The sequence below is a fragment of the Penicillium pulvis genome (genome assembly GCF_028828015.1).
Source record: "Penicillium pulvis strain IBT 33274 chromosome Unknown contig_12_segment0_segment0, whole genome shotgun sequence".
Classification (NCBI taxonomy): Eukaryota; Fungi; Ascomycota; class Eurotiomycetes; order Eurotiales; family Aspergillaceae; genus Penicillium; species Penicillium pulvis.
This window is the reverse complement of record NW_026643072.1, coordinates 143,833-168,307: the sequence shown is the minus strand read 5'-3', so window position 1 is coordinate 168,307 and position 24,475 is coordinate 143,833. Positions and strand designations below refer to the sequence as shown.

The 24,475-nt window shown below is 49.5% G+C and overlaps 13 protein-coding genes across 13 annotated transcripts; 7 read left to right on the top strand and 6 right to left on the bottom strand.

Annotated features, from left to right (window-relative positions):
• Positions 1–431: 431 nt before the first annotated feature.
• N7503_001299 (uncharacterized protein) lies at positions 432–2,117 on the top strand (the record flags this gene model as incomplete). The annotated part of the gene is made up of 4 exons (XM_057060846.1): positions 432–659; positions 714–1,208; positions 1,261–1,937; positions 1,994–2,117. 4 exons carry the CDS (start codon positions 432–434, stop codon positions 2,115–2,117), a joined length of 1,524 nt encoding a protein of 507 aa, XP_056924808.1.
• A 435-nt stretch (positions 2,118–2,552) lies between these two features.
• Positions 2,553–2,939, bottom strand: N7503_001298 (uncharacterized protein; the record flags this gene model as incomplete). Its single annotated transcript, XM_057060845.1, has 1 exon — positions 2,553–2,939. One exon carries the CDS (start codon positions 2,937–2,939, stop codon positions 2,553–2,555), a length of 387 nt encoding a protein of 128 aa, XP_056924807.1.
• A 921-nt stretch (positions 2,940–3,860) lies between these two features.
• N7503_001297 (uncharacterized protein) lies at positions 3,861–4,091 on the bottom strand (the record flags this gene model as incomplete). The annotated part of the gene is made up of 2 exons (XM_057060844.1): positions 3,861–3,943; positions 3,992–4,091. 2 exons carry the CDS (start codon positions 4,089–4,091, stop codon positions 3,861–3,863), a joined length of 183 nt encoding a protein of 60 aa, XP_056924806.1.
• A 1,599-nt stretch (positions 4,092–5,690) lies between these two features.
• On the top strand, positions 5,691–6,572 carry N7503_001296 (uncharacterized protein; the record flags this gene model as incomplete). The annotated part of the gene is made up of 1 exon (XM_057060843.1): positions 5,691–6,572. One exon carries the CDS (start codon positions 5,691–5,693, stop codon positions 6,570–6,572), a length of 882 nt encoding a protein of 293 aa, XP_056924805.1.
• Positions 6,573–6,826: 254 nt separating this feature from the next.
• Positions 6,827–8,915, bottom strand: N7503_001295 (uncharacterized protein; the record flags this gene model as incomplete). Its single annotated transcript, XM_057060842.1, has 5 exons — positions 6,827–7,395; positions 7,907–8,139; positions 8,186–8,372; positions 8,460–8,574; positions 8,637–8,915. 5 exons carry the CDS (start codon positions 8,913–8,915, stop codon positions 6,827–6,829), a joined length of 1,383 nt encoding a protein of 460 aa, XP_056924804.1.
• Positions 8,916–9,694: 779 nt separating this feature from the next.
• Positions 9,695–10,434, bottom strand: N7503_001294 (flavin reductase family protein; the record flags this gene model as incomplete). Its single annotated transcript, XM_057060841.1, has 2 exons — positions 9,695–10,327; positions 10,381–10,434. The coding sequence occupies 2 exons, from the start codon at positions 10,432–10,434 to the stop codon at positions 9,695–9,697; spliced, it is 687 nt and encodes a 228-aa protein (XP_056924803.1).
• A 522-nt stretch (positions 10,435–10,956) lies between these two features.
• N7503_001293 (UbiD family decarboxylase) lies at positions 10,957–12,510 on the top strand (the record flags this gene model as incomplete). Its single annotated transcript, XM_057060840.1, has 2 exons — positions 10,957–11,922; positions 11,974–12,510. The coding sequence occupies 2 exons, from the start codon at positions 10,957–10,959 to the stop codon at positions 12,508–12,510; spliced, it is 1,503 nt and encodes a 500-aa protein (XP_056924802.1).
• Positions 12,511–12,962: 452 nt separating this feature from the next.
• Positions 12,963–15,050, top strand: N7503_001292 (Zn(II)2Cys6 transcription factor; the record flags this gene model as incomplete). The annotated part of the gene is made up of 5 exons (XM_057060839.1): positions 12,963–13,459; positions 13,510–13,766; positions 13,813–14,044; positions 14,097–14,962; positions 15,010–15,050. 5 exons carry the CDS (start codon positions 12,963–12,965, stop codon positions 15,048–15,050), a joined length of 1,893 nt encoding a protein of 630 aa, XP_056924801.1.
• A 421-nt stretch (positions 15,051–15,471) lies between these two features.
• N7503_001291 (UbiX family flavin prenyltransferase) lies at positions 15,472–16,200 on the top strand (the record flags this gene model as incomplete). Its single annotated transcript, XM_057060838.1, has 1 exon — positions 15,472–16,200. The coding sequence occupies one exon, from the start codon at positions 15,472–15,474 to the stop codon at positions 16,198–16,200; it is 729 nt and encodes a 242-aa protein (XP_056924800.1).
• A 708-nt stretch (positions 16,201–16,908) lies between these two features.
• On the top strand, positions 16,909–18,594 carry N7503_001290 (putative extracellular lipase; the record flags this gene model as incomplete). Its single annotated transcript, XM_057060837.1, has 1 exon — positions 16,909–18,594. The coding sequence occupies one exon, from the start codon at positions 16,909–16,911 to the stop codon at positions 18,592–18,594; it is 1,686 nt and encodes a 561-aa protein (XP_056924799.1).
• A 106-nt stretch (positions 18,595–18,700) lies between these two features.
• On the bottom strand, positions 18,701–21,015 carry N7503_001289 (putative alpha-amylase; the record flags this gene model as incomplete). Its single annotated transcript, XM_057060836.1, has 9 exons — positions 18,701–19,432; positions 19,479–19,719; positions 19,773–19,919; positions 19,965–20,127; positions 20,174–20,402; positions 20,453–20,561; positions 20,607–20,722; positions 20,776–20,814; positions 20,860–21,015. The coding sequence occupies 9 exons, from the start codon at positions 21,013–21,015 to the stop codon at positions 18,701–18,703; spliced, it is 1,932 nt and encodes a 643-aa protein (XP_056924798.1).
• Positions 21,016–21,415: 400 nt separating this feature from the next.
• Positions 21,416–21,646, bottom strand: N7503_001288 (uncharacterized protein; the record flags this gene model as incomplete). The annotated part of the gene is made up of 1 exon (XM_057060835.1): positions 21,416–21,646. One exon carries the CDS (start codon positions 21,644–21,646, stop codon positions 21,416–21,418), a length of 231 nt encoding a protein of 76 aa, XP_056924797.1.
• Positions 21,647–22,085: 439 nt separating this feature from the next.
• N7503_001287 (putative glucan 1,4-alpha-glucosidase) lies at positions 22,086–24,235 on the top strand (the record flags this gene model as incomplete). Its single annotated transcript, XM_057060834.1, has 5 exons — positions 22,086–22,317; positions 22,371–22,657; positions 22,708–22,804; positions 22,862–23,499; positions 23,552–24,235. 5 exons carry the CDS (start codon positions 22,086–22,088, stop codon positions 24,233–24,235), a joined length of 1,938 nt encoding a protein of 645 aa, XP_056924796.1.
• Between the last annotated feature and the right edge of the window lie 240 nt (positions 24,236–24,475).

Below are 24,475 nucleotides of genomic sequence, written 5' to 3'. Positions count from 1 at the left end.
ATTCAACTTAATATTCTGGGGCTAGCATCCTATACCCCCGGATTCTCGCCAATCTATTCTTTCTCTGTTCTTTCATTGGCTTGCATCCTCTTTCAAACTTGGGATTCATCTCCACACCCCACAATCATCCCCACCACCGGGTTAAGATCATATCCGCTCCACCAATCAGATGCTATATACGCGTCAAATCTGGAACGCGATCCACTGTCATTTTGGCTCTGGTCTGGGGGTGGATCTGTGTCCGTCCCCGCCCCCGGACACCCTAGCTGTGCACGCGGAGAAAATGGAGAAAATGGAGAAATTGGAAGACGGGATACACTGGCAGGGATTCCCTATAAGTACTCCGGTCTGACCACCTCCCCCAATTTCCCTCAGGCTGGTCCTTACCGTTTCCCTTTCTACACCCCCTACATCCCCTAACACCATCAACAATGGAGAAGATGGGAAAGATCGATAGCAATTCTCAGCACGTGGAAGGCGCGGCTCCGAGCCCTAGTGCCATGGAGTCTGGCAAGACGGAGGCTTTCTATGTCGAGGATCGCGTCGCCCATCTGTCTGAGGAACATCGCCAGTATCTATTGGCGCGTCATGGTACCCTCGATCTCGACCCAATTCCTGATATGAACGATGCCGATCCATACAATTGGCCGCGTTGGAGGGTGAGGCTTCCTGAGTCCAATATCTAGGTGCACCCGTGCTGACATGAAGATAAGAAAAACGTCAACCTGGGTTTCGTCGTGTTCCACGCCATGATCGGTCTGTTTACCGCTTCGTCGATTCAATCCGCCTTTACCAATATCTCTGCCGATCTGGGTGTCAGCATGCAGCGGACCAGTTATCTGGTGTCGCTGTTTATCGCCGTTCTTGGTGGTGCGCCTTTGTTCTGGCGCCCCCTGAGCAACCGCTTCGGTCGTCGTCCTATCTTCCTGATCTCGCTGTTCTGTGCTATGATTGGAAATATCGGTTGCGCAAACAGTCACTCGTACGCGACAATGGGTCTGTGTCGTGCCATCACTGCTTTCTTCATCAGTCCAGCGGCTGCCATCGGAAGTGCCGTTGTCGCCGAGACCTACTTCAAGCAGGATCGTGCCCGCTGCATGGGTGTTTGGACTCTCATGGTGACTATCGGTGTTCCCGTTGCTCCCTTCCTGTTCGGCTTCTTGGCCCTGCGTGTCTCCTACCGCTGGATCTTCTGGGTTCTCACCATTGTACGTTTACTTCTCCCCTCCTACCTACCCTACCTATACTAATCCAGACCAGGTCAACGGTGTCCAGTTCATCCTCTACTTCTTCCTCGGCCCCGAGTCCCTCTACATCCGCGAGGAGGGTGCCCCTAAGCAGGTGACCACCATGAAGGGCAGTCTCTTCAAGTTCCGCCGCATCGATCCTACCCCTCTGCGCTTCTGGGACTTCATCCAACCCCTGAGCTACTTCTCCAAGCCCCGGGTCCTCATCCCCGCCGCCGCATATGCCATGATCTTCCTCTGGGGTAGCATCATGCTCACCATTGAGATCCCCCAGATCATGCCCGAGCAATTCGGCTTCAACACCCAACAGGTCGGTCTGCAGTTCCTGGCAGTCATTCTCGGATCCGTGATCGGTGAACAGATCGGTGGTCTGATTTCCGATCGCTGGATGCTCATCCGACAGAAGTCTAAGGGTGAGCGGCCTCCCAACGAGTACCGTCTGTGGCTGAGCTACATTGGTCACGCTCTGACCATCTGCGGTGTTGTTGTGTTCTCCGTCCAGATGGGCAAGGCGGGTAACAAGTGGAACATCACTCCCCTTGTGGGTGCTGCTATCGCTGCTGCTGGTAACCAAGTTGTCACCACTATCAACATTACCTACGCCGTTGACTGCTACCGTGCCGATGCGGCCAGTGTAGGAGTGTTCATCACCTTTGTGCGACAGATCTGGGGCTTCATTGGACCTTTCTGGTAAGAACCTTCTCTGAATATGACTATGGCCAGTGACATACTAACATGCTTCATAGGTTCCCGAATATGTATGTTAATCTTGGCTGGAACACTGGTGCCGGAATTGCCGTGGCATTGATGGTGGGTGTTAGTGTGATCCCCACGATGCTGCTGCAATGGCGCGGTGCTTCTTGGCGTTAAGCCACTATATTCTGCTTTTGTTATGATTGGATTATAATGAGCTAGGATTAAATTGGGTCCTGTAATATGAATTGTGTAATTGCATATGTTCCAATTAAATTATCCATCGTAGGGAATGCTTGGTAGCGCACCCACCTCTTTTGAATTTATACCTGATAGATGATGAGCTACTGACGCATAGCGTAGCCATTATTATAACATCACATCCTGTGAGCACATGACGAGCAGCCAAAAAAAAAAAAACCAAATTCCCCCATGCAAGATAAAAACATCTCCCGTATACCGGATTACTTTGTTCACTAAATCCAGTCTCGACACTGGAATACTTAGAACGTATTTAATATTTCAACAATCATTGACAGCGCAAAAATAATACTCCGTCCCATGGTCTCCCAAAATGCATAGCACCCAGGTGCTCATCGTGACAGGGCATATCTACATGCCCTCACATTCACAAACAACGTAGGCAGAGCACAAATCAACGACCGGCTTGCCCAAGGTAATATAGGTATCCTCAGCATTTAGAGATGCAGTCAGGTGGTGTAGCTCTTCGGTGAATGTGCAGACGGTGGTCTTTTCGATGACAGTGAGCTGGGCACTGGATGCAAAGACAAGGCCATGTTGAGCAAGGGAAGTGTGTCCCCAGAGCTCTTGGACAGGACGCTTCACGCCATCAACGGGGATAACAGCATTGGCATTGGCGCCGGACTGATCATTGGCGAGTTGAATGGTAGCGGTGTATGCTGGAGGTCCCTTTGGAGCGGCCAGGCCGGTGGAGGAGAGGAGGGAGAAGACGAGAGCGGTCGCGGTAGTGATCTGCATAATGATAATTGATATTGATGATTTGGAAATAGGTTCTTTTGCTTGGAGATTGAAGCAGTACTTAGCTGGCAAGCAAGCTGATATATAGCTTCCATGATCACTGTTCACGGTTGAAATGAACGCATACTGAAATCGGTTGTTTGGTGGGTTGCCGTTTCCGTCGATTCGGGAGAAGTATGAGGTTGCCCCACTTGGCCGCATCTAGACCGTTGATATACTAAATCACAGTCATCGAGTGCATTTGCTGTTTGGATCTTTCAAGTCGCCACCAGACGCAAAGAGTCTAACCCCAGGGTTTTCTGCCATGTCGAGCTCTTCACCCCCATGGCCTGTGTTACTCATGTTCCACTGAAGGTTGACCCTGGCGGCTATCAGGTCTAGACTCGAAAAATACCCAAATTAGAAGGAAGAGCAGCGATCGCTGAACAACGCTGTAGAGCCTGGTGAACAGAACCCCCGTTTGTTCGGAATTTGAAGCAAAGCGCACAAGTTCAAAGTCAGTCTGATAACAGCCCGTACATACCAGTCCGTGGTTGAAGAATGTGCGAGCCTCGGGACTTGAACTGGTTCCACTGGTATGTGGACTGGCATTCAGGCGATCAGGTTTGCTTTCAGATCCAATCAAAAGCAACGACACTTATACTGTACAGTTATGCACTCGGAATTGAGTATTTCCGCCACATTCCAATGTGTCAATTCGACACCTTTGGAACTAAGAATATACTCAGATGACAGTTGACTGAAAGTTTAATACGACCATTTCCCAATGAACCTTGGAGAGATATTGTGATATTTGGATTGGACCGAATGAAGCTAATATGGCTAAATACAGGGAAAACTCTCACGAGGCTCAACATTGCCAGATACCGCATATTGCCACACTGCTCAAATGCTTTACTGCGCAGATTTGCGAAAGAAAGCTTATGAAACCGGGTAGCAGTGAGTCGATTCAAAGCAGTTGAGACCGCTACAGCAGTCAGAGTCGACGCTGCAAAATTGACCGACTGAGATCAAGTTAGCCTACATCTTCATATAAAATGAGTTCCACTTACAACCGGCGCAAGAGCGCTCCGTCAGGTGTTCACCGCTGATAGCAGCGGCGCTGCTCAAAGCGGCGAAAGCAGCGAGGAAGAAGATGGAGATGCCCTGCATTGTGAATGTCGAACGAGGTCAAGGGGAATGATGTAGAGCCAATTATAGGATGATTGGAGCTGTGAAAGATGTGATGATAGAACAATACCACCGGGATGAAGCAACATATTTATAATGTTTCGAGGTCCATTGCTCGGCTCTCTTGAAGCCTCGCGCCCAGGCTTGCTATACCACGGACCCCATCATATCGAGTCATAGATTTCACAATGCATTGGGATCGGCAGAGATCAGCAAAACGTGTGTCACATAGACTGTGTAGAGCCAGTCGGAACTGAAGGGGTTTAGATGGCAGTGCCGAGGAAGCCAGACTGATTGGACGGGCACTGGTTCATGCAGACCGGTGAAAGTCCGTTGTCCTGCTATCTTTAGTAAATCTGTACTATGACGTTTGTACCTGAACGAACGTCTCAAGAACGCAAATCTTTCAGTTTGACTCAGTGCCATTGTTTCAAGGACTTGGTTTATCAAGATATAGACCTGGCAGTCCTGTCGTGTCAATGTGTCAATAACCGCCAAATCTCTCAGGGTCTCAACATTCAGAAACGCCATTCAAGATCGTGTTATGCCAAGAGGATCTCCGCCCCCAAAAAGCCATATGCAGGGGCGAGGCTGTGGGGGCTTTGAACTTCCCTCCTATAGCCCCAGGGTCGCATTCTGCCCATCCTGCAAGGCTGTCGCGAGGCTGTACATGTGGAGTTGGTCCCTGAAACCCTGGAGCCTCGATCTCTGCGGCTCGGCAGTACGTCACGGATCCCCCCATCAAGAACACCAGAACCATATTCAAATACCTACTTTCGGATGTTTGAATAAGCAATATTGTTAACTAAGAAAAGGGAAAAAGAAAGTGCTCTAGTCAAGAGAGGGGAAAGAGATCTTCATTCCAAGTGGGCCGAGGCGTTCAATGCGGGGGATACATTCGAACATCGGAAGGATTCAGCGGATCTTGATGTTACATTGCAAGTTAGCCTTCACAGTACTAGAGGTTCCAGCATTGCCTTTACGAGAGAAAGCCGAGGAAACACCCGAGGTTATGAACAGCGAATTGATACTTTGTAATCTCTACTTTATTCCTTGTAAATCAACTCCAAAAAGCCTCTCAGCACGGGGTATGGAGCCAAAGTATTGCAAGTGATCAGGATATTAGTTTCATGGGCACAACTTTTACTACGAGGATGGGACATGGCATGACAAAGAAGCCTAACGGAAATAGATCGAAATTGATATTTTGGTACATGGACTTCTTTGTTTCGACAAGTATGACTTCTTTGATAGATGATGAACAACCTTGGAAAGTGGCTGAATTAATCCCAACCGAGATCGTTCGACTCATCTTGATCATTTCTCTGCTCTAAATTTGGTGACAGAAGCCTCGAAACGTCCAAATCCATTGTTCTATTATGATCATCTAAACTTAGCACCTCGCTAACCTCTGCAATGTAATATACAGGGAAATCTAGTTAAATACTGCGATAGGTTCGAATGTTTGCGGTCGTCCATACTCATGCTTCAGTGTAAAGCACTCGATCGATATCAAGATAACAACTCTATCACAGGAATCTTCCCCGCGAAAGACCTTACCTGAACAAACATTTCTACAATATGGTAGCAGAACAGTCTGCAACTACAGATCCATGGTACGGTGAATTCGAGTCTCGTGGCTCTCAGCGACAGTACTGGATTGAGAACGCACCGTCCAAGTCAGAGCAAAAATGCCCTATTGAGCCATCTACATTTCAGGTGGAGGACCTCGATGACGGATTCGAAGACACCTGGGGTGATGCACAGTATTTTCCAGCCGAGAGTAGATCGGTAACGGAAGAAGTCATGGGAATCAAGGCCCCTCCAACCGAGACATGGAAACGATTCGAGCGACTGAAGGTTGACCCGGTTGCAAAGCCAGTGCGAGATTCGAAACTATGGCACCTCCACTGCTGGGAAGGGAACATCGCGCCGGGCATCATCTTTATCGAAAACATGTTTCGACGACCTGGTGCGGGGCCTGAAGCTGGACCCCAAGCATCGCAGATGGCGCAGGCCGCTTATCAGTCGGCATTTCCCATCGACACCTTGAAACACATCATTTTCTGTGACGTGATCCACAAGGAGACTAAAAGATTTGTTAAACGTCACCTTTATGATGATTGCCTTTATGAGGACACGGGAATTGAGTGGCCAAGCGACCAACTGGTTGCATGGGAATACAACACCCCAGAATACAAAGGAATCCTTGGGACCAAGATTGGTGCTGTGGCGTCATGGATCTTGTTGGGAGCCTTTAAGCGGGGCACTCGCCGGATTTCGCAAATCTGCACCGTTGCACACTACGGTCGCTGTATGCTAATGCGATTTGATATTGAGACCATTGAGGCTGCTGTGCCTGCAAATGGCGTTCATCTGATGCCCGTGAGTGAGAAGACTGACAATAAGAGGAAGCGTGAAGGCAATGAGGATCTCAAGTCCATAAAACACCAGAAGGTCTGATTTTGGGGTCAGTGATATGTTTCCATGTTGTCTTGAGTTCCAGTCGGTGTATTTCAGATTCTTTGTCTCGTAAAATTGAGTCTTTCTGCTTTCACACGTAAGCATGAAGTGTCCTTGGGCCGTCATCTAGCAATGAATGCATTCTTCTCTCATAAAAAATAAATATTCATCGCCTTGAACGCTAAAGTCTGCAATATCATACTTAATACATGCTTGGTCCCATCCCAACTCCCAATACCCACAAACTGCTTATCCTATTTCGCCCCCTCCACGTCCTTCACCTTGCCCGAAAAATGACTTTCTGGTAGCATGTTCAGTGCATCCTCCTCACTGTCAGTTTGACGATCAGTAAACCAGAATCCCAGCCCTCCTACAAATGCCAGAATTGCAGTGATGCCATGGTTCCATTCCAACAACGGGTCATCGGAGAGTGCCACCAGAGCCTGACCCAATGCCGAGGAGAAGGCGGTCATGAACAGTGAAACGGCTGCAACAAGCGACCTCATATTATGCGGAGCTTTGGTGAATGCGTATTGAAGAGACGTAACCGAGGCAAAGATCTCGGAAATACCGCCCAGAACGTAGGGTACGGTCTGCACCCAAACTGAAATATTGGTATGCTTCCCTTCCACCTCCAAGCAGTGATTGACATCCTTACCATACGGTCCGTCGTTGTAAATGCAATGTTGAGTCACCGTCGCTGAGATCATCGCGCAGCCCGCCACAAAAAAGCCAGCCGTGATGCGCTTCAAGAAGTAAAGTCGAACCTCATGCGACGTCGAGCGGGATAGAAAAATCGGTCCGTGATGGGGAGCAGGATGATCTGGGTGATGGGATTCAGGTTACCGATAACATCATTTGGTACCCACCCAAAGACAAGGTGGCCGCTTGAGATGTAAGATTGTTCATCGCTTGGTTGTATGTCAGCCTTAAGGATAGTGTTATATGGTTAGCAACCTAAGGAGTCAATGCAAAGAAGGGTCCCTCACAGTACAGTTAATGCCAAAGGAACACCGCGCACGCTTTAAATCCACCCCGAAACTCATCTACCCAGGCATTGTCAAAGGTCATCCATCGAGGCTTTTCCGAGCCGAGCCGACTAGCTTGACGCTGTCCTAGAAATCACTAGAGGTAGTTCCGCTTTGCAGCCTTGGTCATGTCAGTCAAAATTCACGGGAATTTAAAGGGTTACACTCACAGCTTCATTGGATTGAGCGGCTATCGGCCTTTCATGGCTAAGTGCCATAGACGGAATGCTCGAGAGTAGACCGAGCCGCTTGGGGGAGCCCGATAGTAATAGTTTCGGCAAAGGAACATCACGGTTGGACACAAACAAAACATAAATGATGAGAGCAGGAATGATAGCCAGAAGCCAACATAGCGCTCTGCATAGACCATGCCGATCTGACCAAGAAGGGAGCCAACGTTGATCATCATGTAGAAGTAGAGGAAAACCCGAGAGATCGTGGCAGCTGAACCAACAATGATACGCTTCCTACTGGGCAAACCCCGAATGTAGGGCCTGTCTTCACGGTACTGCTCTGCAATGAGTGGGGATATGTTGTATCTGCAGAGTTTAGTAGGGGGTGAAATCCTTCATGTAGATTTCTTACTTGAATCCGCTAGTTCCGATGCCCATGACCACCAGACCAATTGAAGAACAAGCGATAGCACCTCTAGGGGTTCCAATAACACGGGAGATGGCGGAGATGACCAAAATCGCATGTCCCACAAGTGCTACTGCGAGAGAGGCAAAGATCATGCGGTATCGACCCCAGTATTGATCCGCAACATAGGCACCTGCCAGGGGCATGACATAAGACCAGAATTAACTAACTTCTGCTATCAGCCAGCTTCTCATGTTACTGGTTCGATTATATTACTTACAAAGAGTCAGGGCGGTTGAGGTACGTTGTCCCATGCCCAAAGCACCGGGAACATGTTCATTGAAATTTGTGCCAGTCGCCAACGCACCGGTAGTGGCGTGGGCAGGCAGAGGTCGCTGGATGAAGTTCACGATTGTATTAATGTTAGAATTCAGGGTACACCAGGGAGTCACCACACAGTCCTTGGGCTCTCACGGATGGCCGTGGTTCCATAATACGAGAATCGCTCGCATAGTTCCACGAATGCAATTGTGTAGGTGATCCATGAGATCTTTCCAGGGACTCGATGAAGGGTGCGTAGATTCTCCTCGTTGGGGTACTCCTTTTGCAGCGAGCTATCCACAATAGAGGCTGATGGGTTGTGACTGACTGAAGCTGGCTTCATGCTCGCTTCGTCAACTACAACTTCAGCAGGATATCCCTCACTCAGTTCATGCGACAGTGCCCTGGGCTTCATGATCTCGGCCAGGACAGTAAGGTAAGAAAGAATGGAGAAGGGGACAAGGAAGAAGGGAACGTGTTAAGGGAGTGAGCAAGAGTAAGTGAGAAAGAGAATACAGCTCTGATGCTTGGGAAAGGACGCGACTTTGGTTCCGTCACTTTCCCACTCTCAACACCACAAGAATCCTTTCTACCACCTCAAGTTCTATTCAAATTGAGAGATGTCGGGCAATTTGCTTAATTGGATATCCAGTCTCAGATAGCTGCCTATATCCAGCCATCGCTTGGACAAACCCTTGGTTGCAGATATATCCAACCACGCGACACACACCTGACTTATTTCACCATACCATATCCAAGGGTCTCAAGAGCTAAGTTGTAGCCAAGGTCATATCATTTGCATCAAACGGATGATCAATGATACTCTACCCCTTACCTTGGTGCTCACTGCGCCATTGACCCGTATGTTGCATTGCATACAAGATGCTTGAGTTTTGGCCCACAGTCTCTGGTGAGTGTACAAACGTTGCACCTGAGTCTCTACCCAACAATCCTTAGAAATGGAACACGATGTACATGCACCTCATGACCAAAGATTGCACTCGGAGAGCCGATGCGATACAGGCGGGGCAGCGTTTTCAACACTGGACCCAATCTCATACGGCACTGATCAACAACAGGGCATTATATTCTATTGCTTTGTCGAAAACATCTGATTCGGCTATGAGATGCTTTCTTTCCGAGGGCGGACCAGGTACTGTCGCAAATCTGCAAGCCAGGGTATTCCCATCATGTTCACTGCGTATTTCGTGCTTCGGCCTCTCGATTGCTTTTTGCGTTGCCTTCCAGCCCGTACAGCACGTCCTCCGACATGCCTGGAATCACCATGTCGAATGTCTCCTGGACGACGGTATACTGGTAGTATCCACAACGGGCGAGCGGTTTGGTCTTTCGAACATCCAGGAGCCCATCCGTCAGAACTTCGTCTTTGATGTGCACTGCCAGCACCCGGCCGATTACGATGTCCACGGTCCCCATGGGAGGATTACCGGGCAACCGGACCGTGGAGTGATATTCACATTCAAACTTCACTGGAGACTCCTGAACCATGGGAATATCCATCAAGGTAGCTCGCTCTTTGGTGACCTTGGCTCGCTCAAACTCATCCACGCCGTACGGGACCTGTTCCGCCGAAATGTTCACTGCGTTGCGCAAATCCCAGGTTGCCAGGTTCCAAACAAAGTGCCCGGTTTGCTCGGCATTCACTACCGTGTCTTTTCGTGTACCATCTACCTTCTGGTTGGAAGAGAACATCACATATGGGGGGTCGAATGTCAGGTTGTTGAATTGCGAATACGGCGCTAAGTTTGACTGCCCGTCCTTGTTCTGGGTGGAGATCCATCCGATCGGACGAGGCACAACGCATGCCTATGTCGATAGTAAGCATTGTTGCCAGAATTTCCTGGTCCATTTTTTCTTACCTTGAATGGATCATGGGTCAGGTTATGGTCGGTTATTCCTGGTTGGTAGAACATGTTGTGTGATTGATGTGCTCGAGTGGATGGTGCCTAGGGAGCCTACCCCTCTATTTGTATTTCATCGCACCCAAAAATCCGGGCTGGTGTGATCGACAAGCGTCATTTGAGTGCGTAGTAGCACCGCAATGATCGGCAATAATTTCGTCTTCACTCGGCATATGCGATTCTGAAACCCAGCGGAGGAAGCGCAGATCACTGCCGTATCAAACTTACAACAGTGCGGATGGCACTTGGGTCTCGGAGGCTCGGAGACTCGGAGGCTCGGATGACTGGGTCACGCTCAACGATGCGAGACCCGAAGCTGCGGCATACTAAGAAATAGGGACTTGGATTTTGCAGCAAAGCTTTGCGCCTGAAGTTAGCAGAAGTGACCCGATCCGATGTTGCCGGACCGAAACATCCTGAGGTATATAATTGATGGTCTTCCTGACCTTCCTAGTTAAACTGTAGTCTGTCACCAGTCCACATCGGCATCTACATACTTCTACATCTCCCAAAATTCACCTTCAGCTTTTCAGAATGGTTGCCAACGAACCTCACCTCTGCTTCCGATCTTTTGTTGAGGCTCTCAAGGCTGACAATGATTTGGTCGAGATCAACGATCCCGTTGATCCCTATCTTGAAGCCGCTGCCATCACCCGTCTTGTCTGTGAGACCGACGACAAGGCTCCCCTTTTCAACAATGTAATCGGGGCACAGAATGGCCTGTTCCGTATTCTTGGTGCCCCTGGCTCCCTCCGAAAATCCCCCAATGAGCGCTATGGCCGACTTGCCCGTCACCTGGCTCTGCCACCCACCGCATCGATGAAGGATATCCTCGACAAAATGCTGTCCGCCAGCGAAATGCCTCCAATTCCGCCTCAAATCGTCCCCACTGGTCCCTGCAAGGAGAACTATTTGGAGGAGAGTCAGATTGACTTAACCAAACTTCCCGCCCCTCAAATTCACCTTGCTGATGGAGGCAAATACATTCAGACCTACGGAATGCACATCGTCCAGTCCCCCGATGGGTCGTGGACCAATTGGTCAATTGCCCGCGCTATGGTCTCAGATGACAAGCATCTGACCGGTCTGGTTATCGAGCCGCAACACATTTGGCAGATCCACCAAATGTGGAAGAAGGAAGGCCGGGACGTGCCTTGGGCTCTGGCTTTCGGTGTTCCTCCTGCCGCGATCATGGCATCCAGCATGCCAATTCCAGATGGTGTCACAGAGGCTGGTTATGTCGGTGCCATGACCGGATCCGCCCTAGAACTGGTTAAGTGCGACACCAATAACCTTTATGTGCCCGCTACTTCCGAAATTGTCTTCGAAGGCACCTTGTCAATCACTGACAAGGGACCGGAGGGACCTTTCGGAGAAATGCATGGATACGTTTTCCCTGGTGACACTCACTTATGGCCGATGTACAAGGTGGACCGCATTACCTATCGTGATGATCCTATCCTACCTATGTCATCCTGTGGTAGGCTAACTGATGAGACTGTGAGTTCTATTTGTCACCCATTGCTACTGCTATCACTGACACATATCCAGCATACCATGATTGGCGCCTTGGCTGCTGCAGAGATTCGTAAAGTTTGCCAGAAGAGGGGTCTCCCTGTTACCGATGCATTCGCGCCATTTGAATCCCAGGTCACCTGGGTTGCTCTTAAGGTAGACACTGCTCGCCTTCGGGAGATGAAGACCAATTCAAAGGAGTTCTCCAAGAAGGTTGGAGATGTGGTCTTCAACCACAAGGCCGGGTACACCATCCATCGTCTGGTTCTGGTAGGTGATGACATTGATGTCTACAACGGCAAAGATGTCATGTGGGCCTTCTCTACCCGCTGCCGCCCCAACTTTGATGAGACATTCTTCGAGGATGTACGAGGCTTCCCACTTATCCCGTACATGTCCCATGGCAATGGATCACCCACTATGGGTGGTAAGGTAGTCTCAGATGCACTCATGCCGTCTGAATATACGACTGGTCAGGATTGGGTCGCTGCAGACTTCAAGAACTCATACCCCGAGGAGCTCCAGAAGAAGGTTTTGGAGAACTGGACTAGAATGGGCTTCCGGGACGAGTAATCTGCGCACAGAAAATTGATATGATATAGGTTCTGGCTTGCAAGGTTTCAAGAGACATATATGTAAATATAATTGTAACTTGTATCTTTAAAATCATTATTCTGTAATTACCAGAGTTTCTCAAAATAACTCTATGCTTAGAGACTTATCTGTCTTTTTGATTTTTGACTTCAAAAGAATACCTAAGTGACATTCTTTCTACGTTCTATACAAAGATCATTGACAATTGATGATGATTCGATGGTCAACATTCTCTCACGTGACCAACATAACGGGCCGACATCACACTTCCAAGAGTCATTAATTTCCCCTTCACCACTTCTTGATAGAATCATTGCTAGGATTGCCGTATAACGCGCATTCCTGAATCGATTCAGCTTGATGAAGGTCGCTCCTGAAGTGTTTGCAAAGATTGTCAAATCACGGGATCACCCCTCGGAAGCCTCGGCAGGATGAGCATTCGGCGCGATGAGGCAGACCGGGTTCTTCGATTGAAGAGCCGGGAGAGAGAGTCCCATGCATGTTATCCCTGTCGGAAACGCAAGGTTAAATGCGATGGAAACCAGCCCTGCCGGACTTGCCAGAAGCGAAAACACCCGCAAATCTGCGACTTTGACATTTCGGAGCATTCGAGGCGCAGGTCGACATCTCAACACCTCGCTCAACCAGCTTCATCGATAGCGCCCCAAGCAGTGACTGAAACTGTTGACCAAACTCCAATTCAGAACGATGATAGTTCAAAAATTTATGTCTACTCGGGGGACAACTCCGTGGTCTCAATCTTGCGCTCACGGGCATCGGATGCTAATGATTCCATGGCGCGGGAAGTCAGCTCTGTCTTAGGTCTCCAAAACACTTTCAACAGCTATCCATTTATGGACTCGAAAACTCCCTCAGAAAAATGGGAATCTTTGCTACAAGTTTTACCACAGCGAATGGAAATCTTGAAGTACGTGGCAACCTAATAGTATCGGATATCTACTAAGCAACAAATAATAGGTTTTTCCACTACTACCGGGTGACAGCATACCCATACAATCCAATCTTGGCAGATATGGATCGTTTCGAGGCTGACCTGTGCACATACCTCAATGCCCATGCTTCAGGGGAACTCAAGGACCCAGGGAAGATCACGGATCGATGGGCGACGGACAAATCCATTGGTCACATTAGCCTCTTACTGGCCACCTTGGCAGCAGGGGCTCATTATTCCGATGTGGAATATCCTCGGAGATTAGAGCTTGCAACGGACTTTGGTAATACTGAACGACCCGAGAGAAAGCTATTGCTGACGACCTCAAGCCCGCAGGTCGTTCCATGCTCTCCGTCTCGCGAATTTTCTCTTCCGACCTTCCCTGGATGCCATCCAGGCGCTTCTAATAGTCGGGAACACATTGCAGAACACGGGGCAGTCAGACGCTGCATGGGCGTTGCTCGGTACGACAGTTCGACTGGCTCAAACGATGGGGCTTCATACTGAAAGAAGCACTATTCACTGGCCTGAGTATGTACGAACAAAAGCTAGAAAGCTATGGTAGGTGAAACACGTTCTCGAGCCTTCTAATTACGCGTTAATATCCAGATAGGTCGACTGTCGTTTGGCAAGATAGCCTTCTCTGTCTCTGCTATGATCGCCCACCCATTGTTTCCGTGACAGGATGGTCATTTGACCACGCACGCTTTGAAAAAAATGACCTGTCCTATCCAGAGACTATGCACCTTATATGTCGTCTAGGACTGGACATTATGCGACCAGAAAATCTTGGCGTTACAGAAGTCGACAGAGCCATTGAAGGACTCCGAAGATTGGACAATCTCGGCCAGCGAAGTCAGCATTACTTGCGAAATCGGGAAAGTTGTATCACATTTCAACAGAATCTTGAGCATCTGGCACTGAGGATGCATACTTCATTTTGTATATCTGTGCTTTGCCGACCGGCCATGAAACAATCGCAGCCCCAGCCGCTCAATCCACAAGCCGATATACTTCGGACGCGCGCAAAGGCGGGCTTGATTGATGCATCCACGGCGTTCCTTGACTTCCAGGCTCTCAGTGTCGTTCCCTTGCGGAGCTGGTCGATGGTACATACAGTTCTAAGTTCTACTTTGCTTCTTTGCATCTGGGAAGAGACGCGCCATGACCCCGAGTGTCGCAGTCTGCAGCAACGGGTGATCGATGTATTTTCTTCATCGGATTCCAGGACTACAGAAGGGACTCCGTCAGAGAGCGACGGCCAGTGGTTGTCTGCTCGACACATTCGAGCCCTGATTACCCTCCGAAGTGCCTTGGACCGAGAAAGTGATAGGGCTACAAACTACCCCGAGGACCCGGGAATGGGATTCGAAGCTGCTCCGGGCGTCAACTTCAGCAATCAGGATGGCTACATGCCAGTGGAAATGTTGGATCCGTTCGGCATTTCACCGGTAACGTATCTAGACTCAATCATGAATGGTATGTCTTTCCCTCCCATCAATAACACTGCTAATTATTCCCAACAGTCCCCCTGTTTGACTTTACACAGGAGAATGGATTCCTATGACATCCCATGCTCGGCAGATGTGCAATCATTGCAACCCGGGTGATCGGCAATTACTGACTGCACGGTCGGATGAAACAAAAAATTTAACGCACTAGTACAACAAGACCTTTTTTTTATCTTCCAACAGTTACTCTTGAACAGTCTCCACCTCAAGAGCGGAAACAAGCACCCGGTCTCGCATGTTCTCGGGGCTCGGCATCGGGGCCTCGGAGGGCCAACTCGGGCCGAACGCGCAGCATTGAGTTGAACCGCAAAAGAATTCGTAGAAACCGAACGTGCCGTCTCCGAGATTGACAAATTGCCACTGTCTGTTATTTAACTAACAAAGGTGCCTGGCCAAGAAGCTCCTGCATCTCACAATATATACAGCCAAGCGTTTGAGAACGAACATCAACCACCACTTCAACACATCAACGTTTAAATGTTTTCTCTACTCTCTGGTACCAACACTCCTCAGTCTTCTCGTGCTTCTCCTACTGGAAGCCCATCTGATCCCACGATGAATTTCGACATATCCGGACAACATGCAGTTGCACCCGCATCAGCACCCGCTCCTACACACCAACTCACCCAACGCCGCCGCCGAATCGTAGTAGCTATGACCGGAGCCACAGGAGCAATTTTAGGAATCAAGGTCCTCATCGCACTTCGCCGTCTTAACATCGAGACGCACCTTGTCATGAGCAAATGGGCCGAAGCCACGATCAAATACGAGACAGACTACCACCCAGCCAACGTCAAAGCCCTGGCTGACCACACCCACTCAATCAACGACATGGCCGCACCGATCTCCAGTGGCTCATTCAAAGCAGATGGCATGATTGTCGTGCCGTGCAGCATGAAAACGCTCGCAGCGATTCACAGCGGATTTTGCGATGATCTGATCTCCCGCACTGCCGATGTCATGCTCAAAGAACGCCGCCGCCTTGTTCTCGTCGCTCGGGAGACCCCACTGAGTGATATTCATTTGCGCAACATGCTTGAGATTACTCGGAGCGGGGCCATTATCTTTCCCCCCGTGCCGGCATACTATATCCGAGCTGCCTCGGTGGAAGATCTGGTGGATCAGAGCGTCGGGCGCATGCTGGACTTGTTCGATTTGGACACGGGGGATTTTTCAAGATGGGAGGGGTGGCAGACGGAGAAATGAGCTAAAGGATCAGGCGTTATTGGGAATCGGGTTTAATCTGTTATCATCACATGAAGCGATATGTACAGTTGATACTACATTATGTCTCCACCGCGGCCACCCTTTCCTTTTCCAACTTCACGAACTTTCAAAAGGTTGAATCACGGAGATTTGACCTGAAGTAGAAACATCTGCAGGTCATGGTTTGTGAGTGACCGACTCCACCCGATGCTACGATCTTCAGCTCCACAAGGCCCCACTTCCCCAGGAACCTCCTGCATTCCTGCGCCATGCAATCCCTTGACGGGAAACCAGGCCTCCAGGCTTCATATCATGTCTTCAAACTGATTCTCTCTGACACGAGGTGACTTTCGGAAGTATATTGTGGCCGCCTAACTAAAAGGCCAACGACCACCAAGAGGATCAGCGAGGCCTGAAACCTTGCATAAGCCTAACGGCGCCTAGAATCGCATGACCAACTTTCCGGTGAATATTCCGGATTCAGTCGATACCAAGGGAATACCCCGCGCTAGGAACGAGAAATTGAGTTACAATCTTTACGATCAACCGAGGAAATGAGGGAGCACATGTTGATTCCTGGGGAAGATGAATACTCCATCCTTGATGTTGACTGACAAGGGCACTGGTGAAGATGATTTAAACCAGCCCTTCGGTCGTTTCGGTCGCTCAGACTGGTAAGCTGCAAGAACCGGAAATCTAATATCGACCATGCTCTTTCAACTGTTCCTCCTGGTGGTGCCGGCCCTGGCTGCTCCAGCTCTCGATAAGAGAGCCAGCGCACCCACAGTCAGTATTTCCCACCCCCAAGCTACCATCATCGGATCAACATTAGGCAACATTGATACCTTCAATGGGATTCCATTTGCTCTTGCACCGACGGGATCTCTCCGACTCAAGCCCCCTCAGGCAATCGCAACTTCACTAGGAATAGTGAGAGCGACAGGGACAGCCATGTCCTGTCCCCAGTTCTACTTTTCAACAAGTACCAGCGATTTCCTGTTATCTATCGTAGGTGAAATCGCCGATATCCCGTTATTTCAAACTGTCACCAATGCTGGTGAAGACTGTCTAAATCTCAATGTCCAACGTCCTTCGGGTACTGCAGCTGGCGCAGGTCTCCCGGTCTTGGTATGGATATTTGGTGGTGGTTTTGAACTCGGCTCCACGTCAATGTATGATGGAGCATCTATTGTTGCCTCCTCGGTGACGATGAATATGCCAGTCATCTTTGTGGCAATGAATTATCGTGTGGGTGGCTTCGGGTTCATGCCCGGGTCGGAGATTCTCAAAGATGGTTCAGCGAACCTGGGTCTTCTGGATCAGCGCCTGGCTCTGCAATGGATTGCGGACAACATTGAAGAATTCGGTGGAGATCCATCGAAGGTGACTATCTGGGGTGAATCGGCTGGTGCTATCTCGGTCTTTGATCAGATGGCTCTATATGACGGTAACATCACCTATAATGGCTCTCCACTGTTTCGAGGGGCAATCATGGACTCCGGGAGTGTTGTTCCGGCAGATTCAGTCGATGGAGCGAAGGGACAAGCAGTTTACGATGCTGTAGTCAAGCAGGGAGGCTGCAGCGAAGCAACGGATACACTCGAGTGTCTTCGGGGTCTGGATTATACGACTTTCCTCAATGCTGCCAACTCAGTACCTGGAATCTTGTCTTACAACTCCATTGCCCTATCCTACCTCCCTCGACCCGACGGGACCGTTCTTACTGATTCACCAGAGGTCCTAGTTGCAGACGGCAAATACGCCTCCGTGCCATTCATCATCGGGGATCAAGAAGATGAGGGAACTATATTCGCTTTATTCCAATCCAGCATTATCACGGAGACAGAAGTAGTCGACTATCTGCAAGATCTGTTCTTTGCCGATGCCTCGCGAACACAACTTGAGGATTTAGTTGCAACTTATCCCGACATAACAACTGATGGCTCTCCATTCCGAACCGGAATTGCCAATAACTGGTATCCCCAGTACAAGCGCTTAGCAGCCATTCTAGGTGACCTGACCTTCACTTTAACCCGGCGCATATTTCTCACGATTGCCAACCAAGTTAAGCCCGATGTTCCCTCCTGGTCCTATCTGTCGTCATACGACTATGGCACTCTCCTCTTGGGAACATTCCATGGTTCGGACATTCTGCAAGTCTTTTATGGGATCCTGCCAAATTGGGCATCGAAGGCTACGCATGCGTACTACTTCTCATTCGTTTACGACTTGGATCCTAACTCCAGGGCCACGAGCTATATGGATTGGCCACAGTGGAGCACGAATCAAAGCTTAATGAACTTTTTCAGTGATCATGGAGCTCTCCTTGCTGACAACTTCAGAGAGGACACTTTTGACTTTCTCAAGACAAATGTCGCGTCTTTTCACATCTAGGCTGGACGGATAATTATGAGTTCTACATATGGATCTACGGAGGTTATGATAACGAATACCCTTAACATCAATTTTCCTGCCTGATACCTGTTTATCCATGAATGTACTATCTCCAAGTCGCCGTGACAGTCGCGGTTGCACCTGCGCAGCCCGTTGGAACTGTGTAGGACCGGTTTGGGTCACTCTCCCATCCAATAACTGACGATCCATCCGTCTTCTCGAGGAACTTGTACTCGAAGGCTGTTCCCACTGGAAGGGTGACAACGACATACCACACTGGATTGGAAGATGTGTAATCAGCGGCTGATAAAGCGATAGCATCATCTGTATCCCAGTCTCCGAGTGCGCTGATGGAGCCTGAGATATAAATGTTCTCGCCCCAAGTGGTGGTGACAACTTCCTCAAAGCGCACTGGTAAAGCAGTGGCTTGAGAACATGTACTAGTGGATGTCTTGGAAGTTGTGGTCGTACTGGTGGTCAACTTTGCAGTTGTACTCGTGGTCGTTGTGGAGGCTTTGGTCGTAGTTTCAGTGCCTGTGGTGGAAGTGGAGGTGGAAGTTCCACAGAGCCCACTGCCAGATACAGAAGAGGACAGCATGAGGACACGGGGTAGACCAGATGCCATTGGAACAGCAATGTTTCCACTGGAGTCGACTGTCACGGAAGTGCAAGTGTACATCTCCATTAGCACGGTGCCCGACGAATATCCACTCCCACTGAGGGAAAGGGTGTATGAGCTCCCGCTCGCACCATAATTTGAGAGTACAGTGATGACTGGCGAGCTACTCGATCCTTTTTTCATGGCTATAGTGTTGCTATCTTGGTAGAATGGGGCATTCTGGGACGAGTTAGCTGCCATTCGGGCGAAGATCGTCGGTACATACTAGTGTAGTGATATAGGAAGAATCTGCAGATATCGCGAGAGTCCGGATTTTGTTTGTCGCGGCAATGTATTCGTACAGCTCTGCAGTAGTAGAGTATCCAGATAACCAAGTGGCTTCACGATTGTCAGGATCGCTGCCCCCGTCGTAGTGTTGCTCTTGTCCTGCATAGATGATTGGGATGCCATCTGACAGGAAGACGAAGGAGATCACATTTTTAGCCTGTGAGTAATCATCAGTGTAGCTAAGTTTTATCAGCTTCTGATCAGATTCCTGAAGGGATGATAGTATACATACTAGGCAAATCGAGGGTTATCATGGTTTTCGATAAAATTCCCCAGAAGAGTGGGATCGGCGCAGTCTGAGGCAACTGAATTGATCATGTTGTATAAATCACTTATGCTACCACTTGAGTCCTCGAATGCATAGAGAAGTTGGTAGTAGCTACCTTGATTAGCATATCTCACCCAATTTTCAGGGCCAACTCACACTGGGTAATTCAGCACACCATCCAAGTAGTTCTGGTATGGACAAGTGTAGGCTGGGTCCCCATCAAAGACTTCACCGACACAGTAGACGCCTGCAGCATCATTGTAGTCAGGCCAGAATGATTCTTGAACATGTTTAACAGTGTCAATTCGCAGCCCGTCAACTGATTTATGTTAGCAGTGAGACAACACACATGAGTGGATGCATACTGGAGTAATTGGAGACTAAATCTGCGACCCAGTCATACCAGATTGTCTGTACCGATGTCAGGTCTGTGTTGAGATCTGGCAAAGAGACAGTGGTATCTCCCAGCCAGCAATCTTCCACGTTGGTTTGGTTATCATAGTTGCTGATGAGGCAATAGGAATGAAAGTAGGATGACGAGTCGAATGGATCAAAGACACTGTAGTCTACTGATGTGCCTGCTCCAGCATAGCCCTGGCGATGTGTCAGTCATTGGCCGATGAATATATTTTGGACGATCTTACCATATGATTCGCCACGACATCCACCATCAGATACATTCCTCGATCGTGCAGAGCGGTCGACAACGCCAACAGATCATCAGCTGAGCCATAGTTTGTGTTGACATCGTATCTACAAGTATTAACCCCCGATGATCATGAGGATCTATGTTCTTACATTTTCTGCTGCCAGTATCCATGGTATGCTTCGCCATCTCCGGTATCTGCGGACAGCTGCTCGGTCACTGGTGTGATCCAAATGGCTGTGAAGCCCATGCCTTGGATATAATCCAGCTGTGTAAGAACCCTGTCAGTATTAGCACAAGAAGTATCGGAAGGAAGCTTACTTGATTGATGATGCCTTGCCAGCTGCCTCCACAATATATCTGTACCAATTAGCCATTGTGATGACTAGAGATAAGAAGTCCTACCCGGTCTGCAACATCGCATGCTGCAGTGGTCGAGCTGTCCGTCCGACCAAAGCGATCAGTCAACAAAAAGTAGATGGACTGGGTACGCCATTCCGCAGGTGTCAGGCCCACGGCCACATTCGCGAAGAGCGCTGTGATCCAAGCGAGTTGCTTCATCAAAGCGACAGATTGAGGGAAATTCAACGTTCGAAGTCAATTTGGAACGCAGCTTAGGACATTAGCTCGGCATCTGCAAGTCAGTTTATACCGTTATTCTCCACATAGAACCAAGCAATCTCCGGCATTCATCACATACATCCACTGCCTGCGGAAGCCTGTCGGACGAACGAACCAATCGCTCTCCAGCATGCGTCTCGTGCAACCTGTTCTGTGAACTGCCTTGGAAGGGACAGCATGGCTTGCAGCCTGAAACTTCTTCAACCCCGTTGCCCAAACCAACTTGAGGTTAGATCTCAGCCCAAACAGGAAAGGATCGCAGTCGGTAATTAAGTTTCTGTGAGGGACGACACTAGTGCCGGACGCAAGTCTTCACAAGGTTCTCCTACGCGGGGATTCTTCACGGCTCCACCTTCTTCAGTGGCCAATGTGCGTTGGCGCTGGACGTCGTTTCCCCTTCACATGTCGATCGCATCAGTTGCCAAAACGCCTCTGTCGTAGCCGAAGAGGACGGGGTCAGGGACGGAGGTGATTGAAGGCGTTCATTGGTGGGCGTAGCGCCAAGTCCTGCGGGGTTCGGGACTTCTTGTCGACAGGGGACGGAGAATCTACGGGGAGTGGACGGAGACATGGCGTAACCAATTTGAAATTCCAAGCGGAGGCCAGGCTTAGCTGAATGTGCACAGAGTGGGATGGTCGGGAATACCGAGATCATCAGGTTCTGGAACTGTTCTGCGGAGAAAAGGTTAACAAAGAAGTGGGGAAATGCCCATCGTTACTGGACGGGGTAATGATGTACCACTGGAGAAGATGTACTCGGTACTGTATATTGATGTTCATTCAAAGAGATCACACTCCAATCTAAAGCGGAATGAAGAGATGAGGTCGCAAATCAGGTGTTGAGGAAAGAGGATCTCCGCTTTGTTGCATATCTCCACCCGGTCAGTCCGAGTCACCCCCTGCAATGTGATTGCCAACTTAACCGAGCCCGTTCAAACGACATGGGAAATGATATAAAAGACTCATCTCTCTGGATCAGAGAGAGGCCAGAACCTTCAAAATTCCGAGTCATGGCTTCTCGTATCTTGACTGCGCTATGCGCGCTGACTTTGGGCCACACAGCCATGGCCATCCCTCAATGGTTGGCGCCGCGAGCAACCACCAGTGTGTCGAGCTGGTTGGCCACTGAGACCACTGTCGCTAGAGCAGGCATCCTCGATAATATTGGATCCGCGGGCGCATATGCTGGGAGTGCAGACTCCGGCATCGTCATTGCCAGTCCTAGCACGGATAGTCCTGATTGTGAGTACAAGTCCGGCAGAGATGAGGAATATCAAAGTGACTAACAGGAGCAGACTATTATACATGGACTCGTGACTCGGCTTTGACGTTGAAATGCCTGATCGATCTGTTCAAGGACGGCGACACAGACCTTCTCGACGTGATCGAGGAGTACATTGACGCTCAGGCATACATTCAGACCGTTTCCAACCCATCCGGTTCTCTCTCTGCCGGAACTGGACTTGGTGAGCCCAAGTTCAATGTTGATGAGACTGCCTATACTGGATCCTGGGGACGTCCTCAGCGTGATGGCCCTGCTCTCCGTGCTACTGCGCTGATTGCCTTTGGCCAGTGGTTGGTGGTAAGTCATCACCCCTCTTGCTGCTGATGATGTTGCTGATGACGCAGTAGAGCAATGGCTATACAACAACGGCAACGAATATCGTATGGCCGATTGTCCGCAATGATCTATCCTATGTGGCCGAGTATTGGAATCAGACAGGATATGGTAAGACCATTATTATCTAGCCAATTATGGCAAGACTAATCATCAATCAATATATAGATTTGTGGGAGGAAGTTTCTGGGTCCTCTTTCTTTACCATCGCTGTTCAGCACCGTGCTCTGGTGGAAGGCAGTAAGTTCGCCGCCTCAGTTGGCTCGTCTTGCTCGTACTGCGACTCCCAGGCCCCTCAGGTCCTCTGCTTCCTGCAGTCCTTCTGGACCGGATCATACACCTTGGCCAATTTTGGCAGCAGTCGCACGGGCAAGGATGCCAACACCCTTTTGGGTAGCATCCACACGTTTGATCCCGAGGCAGCCTGTGATGACACCACTTTCCAACCGTGCTCTTCTCGTGCATTGGCAAATCACAAGGTTGTGACGGACTCTTTCCGGTCTATCTATACCCTAAACTCTGGTATCAGTGCTGGAGTGGCTGTGGCTGTCGGTCGGTACCCCGAGGATTCGTACTACAATGGAAATCCCTGGTTCCTTTGCACCCTCGCAGCGGCTGAGCTCTTGTATGACGCCTTGTACCAGTGGAATCGTATCGGTTCCTTGACTATCAACAGTGTGTCGTTGGCTTTCTTCACCGATGTGTACAGCTCAGCCGCCACTGGTACCTATTCCTCATCCAGCGCGACATACTCGTCGATCGTGAGTGCCGTGAAGACCTACGCAGATGGATACGTTAGCATTGTAGTAAGTGACGGTTTCCCCCCATGCAATGACCTAGATAACTGACGCCATGTAGGAGAAGTACGCTTCCAGCAATGGATCAATGTCGGAACAGTTTGACAAGTCCAGTGGCTCGCAACTTTCGGCCCGCGATTTGACCTGGTCCTACGCGGCCTTGTTGACCGCGAACTTGCGCCGTAATTCCGTCGTCCCCGCAGGATGGGGCGAGACCTCTGCTAGCAGTGTTCCGGCCACCTGCAGCTCAACTTCGGCCATTGGTACCTTTAGCTCTGCGACTAACACCGCGTGGCCCACCACCTTGACCAGTGTATCTGGGTCGGCAACTACGACTGCCACTACCACCGGCACCGGGACCACAACCGCGACCACAACCGCGTCCACATCTACTACAAAGACGAGCACGAGTACCTCATGCAGCCTGCCTACCGCAGTCGCTGTGACATTTGATTTGATTGCGACCACTACTTACGGAGAGAATATCAAGATTGCTGGCTCCATCGCCGCGCTTGGCGATTGGGACACTGATGATGCCGTCGCTCTTAGTGCCGCTGATTATACCGATAGTGATCATCTCTGGTTCGTTACTCAGAGTATCCCGGCTGGAACCGTTTTTGAATATAAGTACATCCGGGTCGAAAGCGATGGAACCATTGAGTGGGAAAGTGACCCGAACCGTTCCTACACTGTTCCGGCTGCTTGTGCCACGACGGCTGTGACGGAAAGTGATACCTGGCGGTGATTAAGCTTCCTTTCATGGCATTTGATTCAGGATGGACAGAATTTAGGGATTGTCATTAGTTAAACGTAAAAAAAAAAAGAGAGACTTACATTGCCTGTTTTGGAGTAATTCCTGTTCCTTCGCAGTGTCGCTGTATTAAGTGGAATATATCCACATGTGCAGGTAGGGAGTGCAAGTAACGACCGGAAAGCATTGGCAACAGTATATATGGAGTTTATTGGTATATGCTATGTTCAAACA